The sequence below is a fragment of the Bos mutus genome, chromosome 4, assembly GCF_027580195.1.
Source record: "Bos mutus isolate GX-2022 chromosome 4, NWIPB_WYAK_1.1, whole genome shotgun sequence".
Lineage (NCBI taxonomy): Eukaryota > Metazoa > Chordata > Mammalia > Artiodactyla > Bovidae > Bos > Bos mutus.
Genome location: NC_091620.1, coordinates 38501029 through 38517579, shown reverse-complemented (window position 1 = coordinate 38517579; position 16551 = coordinate 38501029). Strand labels below are relative to the sequence as shown.

The window sequence follows — 16551 nt, the reverse complement described above, 5'->3', positions numbered from 1 at the left end:
TGAGAAAATACTTGATTAGATAATAGTTGAAAACTTCCCTAAACTGGGGAAGGAAATAATCACCCAAGTCCAAGAAAACCAGAGAGTCCCAAACAGGATAAACCCAAGGAGAAACACCCCAAGACACATATTAATCAAATTAACAAAGATCAAACACAAAGAACAAATATTAAAAGCAGCAAGGGAAAAACAACAAATAACACACAAGGGAATTCCCATAAGGATAACAGCTGATCTTTCAATAGAAACTCTTCAAGCCAGGAGGGAATGGCAAGACATACTTAAAATGATGAAAGAAAATAACCTACAGCCCAGATTATTGTACCCAGCAAGGATTTCATTCAAGTATGAAGGAGAAATCAAAAGCTTTTCAGACAAGCAAAAGCTGAGAGAATTCTGCACCACCAAACCAGCTCTCCAACAAATACTAAAGGATATTCTCTAGACAGGAAACACAAAAACGGTGTATAAGTTCGAACCCAAAACAATAAAGTAAATGGCAACGGGATCATACTTATCAGTAATTACCTTAAACATAAATGGGTTGAATGCCCCAACCAAAAGACAAAGATTGGCTGAATGGATACAAAAACAAGACCCCTACATATGTTGTCTACAAGAGACCCACCTCAAAACAGGGGACACATACAGACTGAAAGTGAAGGGCTGGAAAAAGATTTTCCATGCAAATAGGAACCAAAAGAAAGCAGGAGTAGCAATACTCATATCAGATAAAATAGACTTTAAAACAAAGGCTGTGAAAAGAGACAAAGAAGGTCACTACATAATGATCAAAGGATCAATCCAAGAAGAAGATATAACAATTATAAATATATATGCACCCAACACGGGAGCACCGCAGTATGTAAGACAAATGCTAACAAGTATGAAAGGAGAAATTAACAATAACACAATAATAGTGGGAGACTTTAATACCCCACTCACACCTATGGATAGATCAACTAAACAGAAAGTTAACAAGGAAACACAAACTTTAAATGATACAATAGTTAGACCTAATTGATATCTATAGGACATTTCATCCCAAAACAATGAATTTCACCTTTTTCTCAAGCGCACATGGAACCTTCTCCAGGATAGATCACATCCTGGGCCATAAAGCTAGCCTTGGTAAATTCAAAAAAATAGAAATCATTCCAAGCATCTTTTCTGACCACAATGCAGTAAGATTAGATCTCAATTACAAGAGAAAAACTATTAAAAATTCCAACATATGGAGGCTGAACAACACGCTGCTGAATAACCAACAAATCACAGAAGAAATCAAAATTTGTATAGAAACGAATGAAAATGAAAACACAACAACCCAAAACCTATGGGACACGGTAAAAGCAGTCCTAAGGGGAAAATTCATAGCAATACAGGCACACCTCAAGAAACAAGAAAAAAGTCAAATAAATAACCTAACTCTACACCTAAAGCAACTAGAAAAGGAAGAAATGAAGAACCCCCAGGTTAGTAGAAGGAAAGAAATCTTAAAAATTAGAGCAGAAATAAATGCAAAAGAAACAAAAGAGACCATAGCAAAAATCAACAAAACCAAAAGCTGGTTCTTTGAAAGGATAAATAAAATTGACAAACCATTAGACAGACTCATCAAGAAACAAAGGGAGAAAAATCAAATCAATAAAATTAGAAATGAAAATGGAGAGATCACAACAGACAACACACAAATACAAAGGATCATAAGAGACTACTATCAACAATTATATGCCAATAAAATGGACAACGTGGAAGAAATGGATAAATTCTTAGAAAAGTACAACTTTCCAAAACTGGACCAGGAAGAAAGAGAAAATCTTAACAGACCCTTCACAAGCACGGAAATTGAAACTGTAATCAAAAATCTTCCAGCAAACAAAAGCCCAGGTCCAGACGGCTTCACAGCTGAATTCTACCAAAAATTTAGAGAAGAGCTAACACCTATCCTGCTCAAACTCTTCCAGAAAATTGCATAGGAAGGTAAACTTCCAAACTCATTCTATGAGGCCACCATCACCCTAATACCAAAACCTGACAAAGATCCCACAAAAAAAGAAAACTACAGGCCAATATCACTGATGAACATAGATGCAAAAATCCTTAACAAAATTCTAGCAATCAGAATCCAACAACACATTAAAAAGATCATACACCATAACCAAGTGGTCTTTATCCCAGGGATGCAAGGATTCTTCAATATCCGCAAATCAATCAATGTAATACACCACATTAACAAATTGAAAAATAAAAACCATATGATTATCTCAATAGATGCAGAGAAAGCCTTTGACAAAATTCAACACCCATTTATGATAAAAACTCTCCAGAAAGCAGGAATAGAAGGAACATACCTCAACATAATAAAGCTATATATGACAAACCCACAGCAAACATTATCCTCAGTGGTGAAAAATTGAAAGCATTTCCTCTAAAGTCAGGAACAAGACAAGGGTGCCCACTTTCACCATTACTATTCAACATAGTTTTGGAAGTTTTGGCCACAGCAATCAGAGCAGAAAAAGAAATAAAAGGAATCCAAATTGGAAAAGAAGAAGTAAAACTCTCACTGTTTGCAGATGACATGATCCTCTACATAGAAAACCCTAAAGACTCCACCAGAAAATTACTAGAAGTAATCAATGACTATAGTAAAGTTGCAGGATATAAAATCAACACACAGAAATCCCTTGCATTCCTATACACTAATAATGAGAAAACAGAAAGAGAAATTAAGGAAACAATTCCATTCACCATTGCGAAGGAAAGAATAAAATACTTAGGAATATATCTACCTAAAGAAACTAAAGACCTATATATAGAAAACTATAAAATACTGGTGAAAGAAATCAAAGAGGACACTAATAGATGGAGAAATATACCATGTTCATGGATTGGAAGAATCAATACAGTGAAAATGAGTATACTACCCAAAGCAATTTACAGATTCAATGCAATCCCTATCAAGCTACCAACAGTATTCTTCACAGAGCTAGAACAAATAATTTCACAATTCGTATGGAAATACAAAAAACCTCGAATAGCCAAAGCAATCTTGAGAAAGAAGAATGGAACTGGAGGAATCAACCTACCTGACTTCAGGCTCTACTACAAAGCCACAGTTATCAAGACAGTATGGTACTGGCACAAAGACAGAAATATAGATGAATGGAACAAAATAGAAAGCCCAGAGATAAATCCACGCACATATGGACACCTTATCTTTGACAAAGGAGGCAAGAATATACAATGGATTAAAGACAATCTCTTTAACAAGTGGTGCTGGGAAATCTGGTCAACCACTTGTAAAAGAATGAAACTAGAACACTTTCTAACACCATACACAAAAATAAACTCAAAATTGATTAAAGATCTAAACATAAGACCAGAAACTATAAAACTCCTAGAGGAGAACATAGGCAAAACACTCTCTGACATTCATCACAGCAGGATCCTCTATGACCCACCTCCCAGAATATTGGAAATAAAAGCAAAAATAAACAAATGGGACCTAATTAACCTTAAAAGCTTCTGCACATCAAAGGAAACTATCAGCAAGGTGAAAAGACAGCCTTCAGAATGGGAGAAAATAATAGCAAATGAAGCAACTGACAAACAACTCATCTCAAAAATATACAAGCAACTCCTACAGCTCAACTCCAGAAAAATAAATGACCCAATCAAAAAATGGGCCAAAGAACTAAATAGACATTTCTCCAAAGAAGACATACAGATGGCTAACAAACACATGAAAAGATGCTCAACATCACTCATTATCAGAGAAATGCAAATCAAGACCACTATGAGGTACCATTTCACAACAGTCAGAATGGCTGCGATCCAAAAGTCTACAAATAATAAATGTTGGAGAGGGTGTGGAGAAAAGGGAACCCTCTTACACTGTTGGTGGGAATGCAAACTAGTACAGCCACTATGGAGAACAGTGTGGAGATTCCTTAAAAAATTGGAAATAGAACTGCCTTATGATCCAGCAATCCCACTGCTGGGCATACACACTGAGGAAACCAGAAGGGAAAGAGACACGTGTACCCCAATGTTCATCGCAGCACTGTTTATAATAGCCAGGACATGGAAGCAACCTAGATGTCCATCAGCAGATGAATGGATAAGAAAGCAGTGGTACATATACACAATGGAGTATTACTCAGCCATTAAAAAGAATTCATTTGAATCAGTTCTAATGAGGTGGATGAAACTGGAGCCTATTATACAGAGTGAAGTAAGCCAGAAAGAAAAACACCAATACAGTATACTAACGCATATATATGGAATTTAGAAAGATGATAACAATAACCCTGTGTATGAGACAGCAAAAGAGACACTGATGTATGGAACAGTCTTATGGACTCTGTGGGAGAGGGAGAGGGTAGGAAGATTTTGGAGAATGGTATTGAAACGTAAAATATCATGTATGAAACAAGATGCCAGTCCAGGTTCGATGCACGATACTGGATGCTTGGGGCTGGTGCACTGGGACGACCCAGAGGGATGGTATGTGGAGGGAGGAGGGAGGAGGGTTCAGGATGGGGAGCACATGTATACCTGTGATGGATTCATTTTTATATTTGGCAAAACTAATACAATTATGTAAAGTTTAAAAATAAAGTAAAATTTTAAAAAAAAGAAGAAAGAAAGAAAAAAAAAAGAATCCAAATTGTGAAAGACAGGATAAGGACAGGAAGATAGGGCCATGGAAGGCAGGTAGAAGGGAGGACTGAAATAAGGATTTAAGACAGGGGTAGGGGAAGAGGCAAGAGATAAAAATATGTGGTGGTTTTATTTTTTTTACTAGAAATTAAAATTAAGGATACTTGAGCTTTCCTGATGGCTCAGACCAGGCACCAGGAAATTCTTTATTGCAGGCAGTAAAGAATCTACCTGCAATGCGGGAGACCTGGGTTCAATCCCTGGGTTGGGAAGATCCCCTGGAGAAGGGCATGGCAACTCACTCCAGTATTCTGGCCTGGAGGATTCCCATGGATAGAGGAGCCTGGAGGGCTACAGACCATGGGGTAGCAAAGAGTCAGACATGACTGAGCAACTAAGCACAAGAACAATACGTTATTTAACAGAAGGTAAAGTCAACAGCTTTCAGGAAAGCCAGAGATACCCATTAAAACTTTGAAAAACTTAACCATAAAAATGACACAGGAAAACTCATGGATACATTTTATTTCAGAGTTCAAAGCCCCTGACTGAAGCTCTTCATAGAGGCTGTTAACACAGCATAGCAACTGAGAAACACACTAAAGTGTTTCATTATTTATGAAGGTACAACCACAAATGTGTGGAATAATTTAAGTGGAATGTTCACAAGTTCCAAATTCACTGCCTACACTGAAACATAGTATTTCTTGAAAGGGAATAGTATATGAGCTATTAAGGCCCACCTTGGGTTTGAAAAAAAGAAAAAAGAAACTGTTATTAAGATCATTGTACAAAATTAAATGTATTCCTGAATCTTGTGAGCTATTTTTAATTTTTTTAAGTTGAACAGAAATAATTTATTTAGCTGCAACAGGGTCATACAGGCCAAGTAGACTGTCATGCTTTATTTCTGTTAAAATTAAATCAAATCAGTACAATAACACTAGTTATACTAATCAGAATCTGATTGGCAGTTAAAAGAAACTTTATTAAATGAAAATTGTGAAAGGTAATTCATATAATAATTATAGTTTGGAAGGGAAAAATCTCTCAAAACATGGCATCTATGAATTAAAAAAAAGATATAGGAGAACTCTGATGGCAAAAAATTAGGATCTTATGATTCTTAAGGATTGAGATTCTCCTACAATACACTGAACACTGTCATATGCCGAGGGTCGTGCTGGCAGCTTTCATGCCTGTTCTGTTTTTTAATTCTCACCATGATGTAGGTATTGTTAGACACACTGTACACAAGAGAACCTGATGCTCAGAGCAATCCGAGGATTTGCTCAAGTCCACAGTCAGTGGAAGACTCTGGTTTTCAGGTCTTTTGACATTCTGTGATCATAACACAGTCCTCCTAGATGCGTTTAGAAAAAGTTGTCATTTCTAGCTACCACTGCTCTCCTCTTTTTACTTTACCTGACATTGGGTCTTTTTCCTTTAGCTGCTTTGCCAAATTTGGATGGCTTTGCCTGCCCCTTATTAATTCATGTGTTCACTAACTCAAAGAACACCTAGTGTCAGGAACCTAAATATGCACTAGAAATAAAAATTTTTAAAATGACATAGTCTCTTATGATGTATCAATGTAGGTGAATCAGTTATAACAACTGTACCATTCTGGTGAGGAATGTTAATAGTGGAGAGGCTGGGGGGAGGCAGGAAACAGGATAGCAGAGGGTATATGGGAACTCTTTGGGCCTCCCTCTCAGTTTTGCTATAACCAATAGAAGCAGAAGATATTAAGAAGAGATGGCAAGAATACACAGAAGAACTGTACAAAAAAGATCTTCACGACCCAGATAATCACGATGGTGTGATCACCGACCTAGAGCCAGACATCCTGGAATGTGAAGAAGTCAAGTGGGCCTTAGAAAGCATCACTACGAACAAAGCTAGTGGAAGTGATGGAATTCCAGTTGAGCTATTCCAAATCCTGAAAGATGATGCTGTGAAAGTGCTGCACTCAATATGCCAGCAAATTTGGAAAACTCAGCAGTGGCCACAGGACTGGAAAAGGTCAGTTTTCATTCCAATCCCAAAGAAAGGCAATGCCAAAGAATGCTCAAACTACTGCACAATTGCACTCATCTCACATGCTAGTAAAGTAATGCTCAAAATTCTCCAAGCCAGGCTTCAGCAATATGTGAACCATGAACTTGCTGATGTTCAAGTTGGTTTTAGGAAAGGCACAGGAACCAGAGATCAAATTGCCAACATCCACTGGATCATGGAAAAAGCAAAGAGAGTTCCAGAAAAGCATCTATTTCTGCTTTATTGGCTATGCCAAAGCCTTTGACTGTGTGGATCACAATAAACTGTGGAAAATTCTGAAAGAGATGGGAATACCAGACCACCTGATTTGCCTCTTGAGAAATTTGTATGCAGGTCAGAAAGCAACAGTTAGAACTGGACATGGAACAACAGACTGGTTCCAAATAGGAAAAGGAGTTCGTCAAGGCTGTATATTGTCACCCTGTTTATTTAACTTCTATGCAGAGTACATCATAAGAAACGCTGGACTGGAAGAAACACAAGCTGGAATCAAGATTGCTGGGAGAAATATCAATAACCTCAGATATGCAGATGACACCACCCTTATGGCAGAAAGTGAAGAGGAACTAAAAAGCCTCTTGATGAAAGTGAAAGTGGAGAGTGAAAAAGTTGGCTTAAAGCTCAACATTCAGAAAACGAAGATCATGGCAGCCGGTCCCATCACTTCATGGGAAATAGATGGGGAAACAGTGGAAACAGTGTCAAACTTTATTTTTCTGGGCTCCACAATCACTGTAGATGGTGATTGCAGCCATGAAATTAAAAGATGCTTACTCGTTGGAAGGGAAAGTTATGACCAACCTAGATAGCATATTCAAAAGCAGAGACATTACTTTGCCAACAAAGGTTCGTCTAGTCAAGGCTATGGTTTTTCCAGTGGTCATGTATGGATGTGAGAGTTGGACTGTGAAGAAGGCTGAGCGCCAACGAATTGATGCTTTTGAACTGTGGAGTTGGAGAAGACTCTTGAGAGTCCCTTGGACTGCAAGGAGATCCAACCAGTCCATTCTGAAGGAGATCAGCCCTGGGATTTCTTTGGAAGGAATGATGCTAAAGCTGAAACTCCAGTACTTTGGCCATGTCATGCAAAGAGATGACTCATTGGAAAAGACTCTGATGCTGGGAGGGATTGGGGGCAAAAGGAGAAGGGGACGACAGAGGATGAGATGGCTCGATGGCATCACTGACTCGATGGACGTGAGTCTCAGTGAACTCTGGGAGTTGGTGATGGACAGGGAGGCCTGGCGTGCTGCGATTCATGGGGTCACAAAGAGTCGGATACAACTGAGCGACTGATCTGTTCTGATCTGATCTGAAAGCTGCTCTAACAGAGAAGCCAGTGGCACCCCACTCTAGTACTCTTGCCTGGAAAATCCCATGGACAGAGGAGCCTGGTAGGCTGCAGTCCATGGGGTCGCTAAGAGCTGGACACGATGCAGCGACTTCACTTTCACTTTTCACTTCATGCATTGGAGAAGGAAATGGCAACCCACTCCAGTGTTCTTGCCTGGGGAATCCCAGGGACGGGGGAGCCTGGTGGGCTGCCGCCTATGGGGTTGCGCAGAGTCGGACACGACTGAAGCGACTTAGCAGCAGCAGCAGCAACAAAGCTGCTCTTAAAAAAAAAAAAAAATCTTTGAAAATCAAAAGCTAGTCTCTGCCTTAAGAAATTTACTGTTTTGTCAAGGAGGACGATGAATGACAGTTGAGTGTAATAGATGCTTTCACATAGCAACATAGGAGGAGCCACTTAAAACAGACAAATGACAGAAAAAGCTCCCAAAATTTGTGCTCATTTTAAAGGACAAAGGAACTTCATCATTTTAGTGAAAAGCGACGAGCATATGTGAAGACACAGCAGATTAAAAGACCAGGCTAAATTATAAGATGGTCTAGGCAAAAGTGGGAGTTGCAATTACATATGTTAAGATAAATAGTTTAAACTATCCTCAAAGCTGTGGGGACTCCATGAAAGATCTAGTCAGGGCAGTGAAATGACCAAATTTGCCTAAAGGAGCCAAGATGTCAGGTTTTAAAAATTAACATTATATTTAGGCATCTTTGAAGTCACAAGCCCTCCATCAACAGCCCCCAAAATGTTCCAGGTCCAACTCTCCAATATTCTGAACAAGTCTATTAAAAATGACCTGACATCAAATTTAAAGAGATGAAGCTCTTTGATAAGTTCTGGATTCAGTACAACAAATATTTGTTTAGTACCTCTGTTTAGAAGGCTCTGAAAGAAGGCATTTAATTTCATGATATATTAATATATAAAAGTCTAAAAATAAGTAGATATTCAATTACTTGACTTAAAACTCAGATCATTCTAAACCGAAAATAATGATTTATTTTACTGAAGGAATTGCCACAGTACTTTAAAAATAAAAGGTAATTTATCTGACACTGTCATTTTATTTATGACAACCTAGGACAACCAACATTTTAGGACTGCCTTCACCAGGACTGTACTGATATACACTTCCTTAATATTTGTGGCATTTTTCAAAAAGCAATTTAAAAGTTGTTATCAGTTTTTCTCCAAGCTACTTTCTTTTCTTCTCCTATGATTAATTTTTTTCTCTGTATAAAATTACATTCAGTTTGATATTTCCTCTTTTGAACTATCTTTTTTCTTTACCTGCCTATTTCTGTTTGTCCTTTAAGACTCATTTCAGGTGACACTGCCTACAGGAAGCCTTCCCTGACTTGCCCAAATTGAGGGAACGGCCCCTTCTCTGAGCCCCTAGCACCCTGGGTGTATGTGCACAGTGGCACTTCACTCGCACTACTTAGTTCATTGCTTTATTTGTTTGTTTTCCTACTTAGACCAAGGGCCCACCACTTCTATCATCTCTGCATCTACAGGACAAGGGCATATAGTCGGTGGCCGCTAGAAATGAAGAGAGGAAGGGGGAGGAATAAAGGGAATTGTATTTCTATTTTCCCCTTCGTTTCTCCTTCCCTTCGTCTTCATTTCATGTCTTCCTACTGTTTCTCCCCAACTACTAATACATCATCTTTATCCTTCTCTTCTTAGCATCAATACACATCGTGATTTTCAGTCTCTCCTGCAAGGTCTGAACTATTGCAAAAATTCTGGTCCTGCATGTGGGTGGCCCAGGACGAGGAGTCTGTTGCTCTTTAGCTTTGCAAAGAAGGGGTTTGTTGTAACAGGCCCTGGATGAGTCTCCATTATATCTCTTCTTTTGTATTTTAGCTGGGGACTGACTTTTAACATGCTTAATGGCAACCCACTCCAGTGTTCTTGCCTGGAGAATCCCAGGGACGGCGGAGCCTGGTGGACTGCATAGTCCAGTCTATGGGGTCACATAGAATTGGACACGACTGAAGCAACTTAGCAGCAGCAGCAGCATCTCGTTTTTGGTCTTAGCAGCTGGGTAAACAGACTTTCTGCAACACCCTGGATAAAATGGCAAGCTCAAGGGGAAAGCCTTCCACCTTCAAATTAAAAAAAAAAAAAGTGCTAGTGGCGACAGTTGAGGAATAGTAACACCTGAGAGCACTTGAGGGGGATTGTGTGTGTGCTGGCTGTGGAAAACCCAGCTGATGACAAAAACATGCAGCTGCCTTCCTGAACGGGCCGGACCATGCTCAGAGAGTAACATCAAACTGAATTTAGCAAGAATAACAGAAAAGTGAGGTAAGTGACTGACATTTCTGGTAGGCACTTTCTAAAGAATTTATGAATTTCAGAGAACTCAAAGAGAATCACCAGATTCTAAAACATTTAAATGAACGTTTGCCATAGGCAGGAAAGTTAATTTGGGAAATTACTCAGGAAATTAATAGAAACTTGGTAAAAATGCTTTGGACGGAAGATTTTGAAACCCATGAGGGGAACTTCATGTGTATTTAGGAGAGCAGGTGCTTCTGTTTCCACTTTTAGATATCAAGTCAGATGAAAGGGGTAAGAAGTTTTTTGTTTTTTTCTTTTTTTAATAAACACTGTGAGTCCATCATAGTAGAGTTTTTTAAGTTGCCTAAAGTGCAAATTCTGGAGAAGGCAATGGCAACCCACTTCAGTACTCTTGCCTGGCAAATCCCATGGACAGAGGAGCATGGTAGGCTGCAGTCCATGGGGTCGCTAAGAGTCGGACACGACTGAGTGACTTCACTTTCACTTTTCACTTTCATGCATTGGAGAAGGAAATGGCAACCCACTCCAGTGTTCTTGCCTGGAAAATCCCAGGGACGGGGAAGCCTGGTGGGCTTCCATCTATGGGGTCGCACAGAGTCAGACACGACTGAAGCGACTTAGCAGCAGTAGCAGCGGCAAAATGCAAATTCACTCTAACAAATCCCTCTACATTTTTATATGTTTTGGAGATTTTCTAAAACAGAAACACAGGCAGAAAAAAGTGTCTATGAGCATCAAGGGAAAGTTTTATGATTCAATATTTAATAGCAGACAAGAAAAAGCGTGGCATTTCACATGGCAACGTAGCTAATGTTACCAAAAAAAAAAAAATGCTCTTCTATAGAAATGATAGGAAAACCACACATATAAAACTTGTAGCATGTGTACTATAACATACTCAAAAAAAAGGACAATAAATAATTAATAATTAACAGGCTGTAGCTGTAATACTTTTATGAAGCAAAATTTACAAAAAGCTTACATGAGAAATATGAACAACTAACTTCTGAGGCATACCAAAACAAATGTTTTTATGGAAGAGGCCCTACAAGTCTTATAGAAAGTCTGCAAGGTTTATTCTAATGAAAATCCAGGAATATAGGAATTTTTATGTTGGTTTTTTAATGCCACTTTCCTAGGGCTCAAAACAGTCACTGGCATATAGTAGGTAGTCAATAAATGGGCTAAATAGATGAGTAAGAGAATGAACAATGAGGAAGCATGTTCCACTGAAACTCTTGAGCCCCTCAAGTCTCTTAATGTGATGAAGAATGTTTTGCTGACTCTAAGTTGCTCGAAAACTTTGAACTCTACCAGCTAGAGTATTCTCTTCAGGACATCTCTTCAGAGTCGTGAAAATAGGTGAAGGTGGTCAAAAGGTACAAACTTCCAGTTACAAGATGAATAGCTCCTGAGGATATAATATACAGCATGGTGACTCTGGGCTTCCCTGGTGGCTCAGCAGTAAAGAATCTGCCTGCAATGCAGGAGACCTGGGTTCTATCCCTGGATCAGGAAGATTCCCTGGGGAAGGAAATGCCAACCCACTCCAGTATTCTTGCCAGGGAAATCCCATGGACAGACCACAAAGAGTCAGACGTGACTTAGCTACTAAACAACAATGGTGACTATAGGTAATAATACTGTATTGTATGTGATGGTTGCTAAGAGAGCAGATCTTAAAAGTTCTCATCACAAGGGAAAAAAAAGATTTGTAACTCTGATATGATAGATGTTAACTAAAACTTATTATCGTCATCATTTCAGAATATATACACATATCAAACCATTATCAGTATGCCTTAAACTAATACAACATTATATATCAATTATATCTCAATAAAATTGGACAGAAAAAGATCTACCATTAGTTTAGACAGAAAATAGAAGTTGTTGATAAGCTAACTCATTTTATGGTCAAATACTTTCCTTTGTTTCTCAAGTTTAAGGAACTCCTTCATCATAAAGTCTATTGGAACTTTTACAGCATGATGTTCCTGCCATCCCCCACCCCCACTCTCTCTCTGAACTCACTTCTCTATACTATTCTTTATACTGAGAAAAAGTAGAAAGGAAAGGTCATGTCAGATTGTGGAAGGCCATAATGTCAGACCAAAACAGCCAGATTTAATCCTCTAATTAATATACAGCCACTAATATTTTGAATATTAGAAAAACATAAAATCATGAAAATGAGATATTTTTAACGTTCACAGAGACTTCTGAAAGCCAGGGCTTCCCTGGTGGCTCAGCTGGTAAAGAATCTGACTGTAGCACAGTAGATTCAAGCCCTGGGTCAGGAAGATCCCATGGAGGAAAAAATGGCAATCCACTCCAGTATTCTCACCTGGAGAATTCCATGGACAGAGAAGCCTGTCAGGCTAGAGTCCCTGGAGTTTCAAAGAGTTGGACATGACTGAGCAACTAACACATACTTATGAAAGCCCAGTAATTAATGGTACTAATGAACCCATGGATATTTGTTCAGAAAAACAAATGAAAAAGTTATCAAAGGGACTAAACCAATATGCTAATCTTCCCTGGTCATTACTATTTGATCCACCATGGAGAAGACGATACTTGAGAAGAAAGTGAAGAACTGCATCCCACAAAGTACCACCAAAATACATCCATACAGCAAATGAAGAGGGCAGGGACTCTGGCCCCCAGGCAACCAAGGGCCTTGCAGTGGTAGTCTGTGTTTTAACTGCAGGCTGTATGATGATGGGACCCGCCTCGATCAAGTTTCCTCTCTTAAGACTACCCTTTAGCCTGTTCTTTACAAGTGTGATTCCTAAAGTCTGAATAAAGACACAAGAACCTATGGGATCTAAAATGCTGAAACTCCCACTTCTGGGTATATAAGAGTAGAAAGAAGAAGGTGTCAGGTTATTTAATTCACCCCAAAGAGAGAAATTAGAAATTAAACTGTTACAGATGATGTTAAAAGTCTGTACAAAGCAGAATTCTATAACAGAATTTAGCAAAGAATACAAGTTTTAGGACATAGGAAACCAATAATTTTGTGGTTCTTGAAGTTATAAAAGTGCTGACAATTCAGAAACAAGAGGACACTTGCATCTGCCTAGGTTTTGTATTTTTCTTGGGTCCACTCTTCTCACAGCATGGATATGATTTGTTTAGACTATCAAAGAGCTTTTGATAAGGTTCTCACAAGTGTCTATTATTGAAACTTGGTAACCGTTGTGTGAAAGGAAAAAGTCGTCGTATTAATGAATTAAAAACTGCATGACAGGCAAAGAGGCAAAAAGCAGAGCTAAATGGCCGATTCTTATTGGGTGAAAGGTTAATGACTGAGGGCTCTCTGACTTTGCAGTAGAATCTGAGTTTTATTTAACTAATGACCAAAGAAGGGGAGCCCAATTCTCATTCCCCTCTTCTATGCATATCAGTCCCACACACAGAGGCCCCATTGATTGAAGAAGGAGATACAGGCAGTGTAGAGAAGTGCTTAAAATCCAGGAAAGACCAAGTAAGTAATGCTGACTCGTGTAGAAATCCCTAAATAAGGGAACAGAAATAAATAAATAAATAAATTAGAAGTGTTTTTCTAAGAAGTTTTGTTTGTTTGTGTGTTTATTTTAATATTTTTTGATGTGGACTATTTTTAAAGTCTTTACTGAATTTGTTACAGTATTGCTTCTATTTTATGTTTTAGTTTTTGATCACAAGGCATTTGGGATCTTAGCTCCCTGAACAGGAATCAAACCTGCAGTCCCTGCATTGGAAGGTGAAGTCTTAATCACTGGATTGCCAGGCAAGTCCCCTTGTTTGTCTTTCTATTTTTTAAGTAGGTCCTGGTTGATTATTACAAAGTATTGGCTATATTCCCCATGTTGTTCAATACATCCGTGTAGCCTATCTTGCACTCAATAGGCTATACCTCCCAGTCCCCAACTCCTATACTGCCCCTCCCCCACATCCTCACTGGTAATCATTAGTTTGTTCTATATATCTGTGAGCCTAAGAGGTTTGATATATCTATGCTACATGGAAACACAAGGGCCTTTTTTAAAAGACAAGACATGGTATCTGAACAAAAGTTCTTAGCTTACTGGTGTGATGAGAGCAAACATTCCACACTGAAGAACAGTACATACGGGTATTTAGATCCACAAAAACCACATTCTGTTCCTTTAGATTCAGAAGTTTAGATGTAAACAAAAGTGAAACTGATAGGAAAGAGTATGAATTATTAACTTCTTCTGGGGCAAACAAAAGCATAACCTGACATGAATGAAATAATTTAGAAATCAAATACTCTAACTGATTAGCACTAATCCTTTATGATCCATAACTTGATTTGCCATTTTAAAAACATCATCATGACAAACTACACAGGAGAGGCTCAGAAAAGCCAACAAACTCTTGACCTAACCTCCCTTGTCTCAGTTTCCTTATCTGTAAAGTAAGAATGATAGAACTTCTCTCACAGGATTATTATAAGGTTTAAATTAGCTTATATAGAGAGAGCATTTCATATAGTAAATGTAAAAAATGATGTTGAATTATTATTGTTCCTATTTATGATCAACTAAAGCCAAACACATACCATAAAGAAGCAACTTAATTCAAGTTATTGTGACTTTCTTATTCATATCATTGTTATGATACAGTACTTTATAAGACATGTAAAATGCTTTCAGACAAAGTAAAACATAGCTTTAAAACATATTTCCACTAACCAATTCTGTGAAATGAAAGATACTTTTAAGTTAATCTAAGTAAGCTGAAGAGAACACCAAAAAATACCGGATAAACGCTAATAACATATTAATTCTTAAATGTACAGAGTAGAGCCAAGCTTACCGTGTTGATAATATTTTAATAAGTTCTTTCCTATTCTGTACCCGAAGGTGGTTAGTTCTATACTTGGAATCATTGATCAGTTCAGGCAAATTCAAGATCTAAAAGGGAAAAATAATTTTAAAGTGTAACTCACAAAATTTTTGTGTACCTGCCTCTGGGTACTAGAGTTCAGGGCCTACCACTCCACCCCCAAGACCATTCCTTGCTAGGCTTTATACCTCTTAACATGGATATATATATACAGAAGGATTATGCAATTAGGATGGGTCATACTGGTGATTGGGTTTGTCATCTTTAAGAAGTTTTTAACTACATTTAAGCAGGTATCTACATATAGGAACACAGGAAAAGTTCTCAGACCTTCATAATATCTTGTACCTATTTATGAGAAGATAGGAAAGGAGTTATTAGATTCTCACAGTAAGTCTTGTCTAGAGGAAACTGGGCTATGGGTACAAAATTGGGTAAAACAGACCTAATTCTAAGAACAAATATCATAAGTGCATGTCTACACTTACATCAAGCCCATAATCAACATATATCTTGTAGGTACATCCCCTTATTTGTTCCACATGTAAATAAAATAATATTATCTGTCCCAGTAGTCCTATCCAGGATGTTGTACAAGGTGCTAAAATCAAGGGGAGGCAAACACACTGACCTCAAATGCTCACCATTAAAACAATGTCAAATTAAAAGATATTCTTCCTATAGAATTGTCACTATTTTTCTTTAATATGACTCCCTGAAGGAATAACAAATAGAAATGCTTTCATATACTTCCTCTTTTGCTCCTCCTCAATAAAGAGAAAATCTATCTTGTAAGTCTCAGTGGACATCTTGCAATTTTAACAAGACCGTAATGAAAGTACCAAGTGGATTTGGAATGGAAAAGAAGTTTTAAAAAGAATGTGTGGAGGCAGTGTTTGGCAATTGTGTTGGAAAGTCAGAAGGAGCATTTACGGGCTGGGGCAGGCCATGTGGCCTACAGAAAGTTTCACTACCTCTATTAATGTATTTGGTTTAAATATAAACACTTAATGGTTTCATTTGTTTCCCACAGTTTAAATAAAATCAAGCCATTAATCATCTTAACAAAGGAGAGAGAAGTGAAGAAGATTCCCTGAAGGAAAGAGAACATCTCAACAGTACAATTTCTCTTTCACATGTTCCACTTATTTATTTCCTTGAGGAATAATAAAGACAGCATTACTCTCCTGGATTTTAAAAAGTGACGCTACATACAGTGCCCTTTCTAAAAATCTCCCTGTCACCACACCTGATCCCAGAATTGGCCTCAAGGCTTATCCAGGAATTGAGACCCACCCTCT

General features: G+C 38.1%; 1 protein-coding gene across 4 annotated transcripts in view; it reads right to left on the bottom strand.

Moving 5' to 3' along the window:
• The window catches only part of SUGCT (succinyl-CoA:glutarate-CoA transferase), a 787630-nt gene that overhangs the window by 478585 nt on the left and 292494 nt on the right, over positions 1-16551 (bottom strand). For all 4 annotated transcript variants that reach the window (XM_005888147.2, XM_070369345.1, XM_070369347.1 and 1 more), the window contains one exon: positions 15221-15318. In XM_005888147.2, the coding sequence (XP_005888209.1) occupies positions 15221-15318 (98 nt within the window). The remainder of the gene's footprint in view (positions 1-15220; positions 15319-16551) is intronic.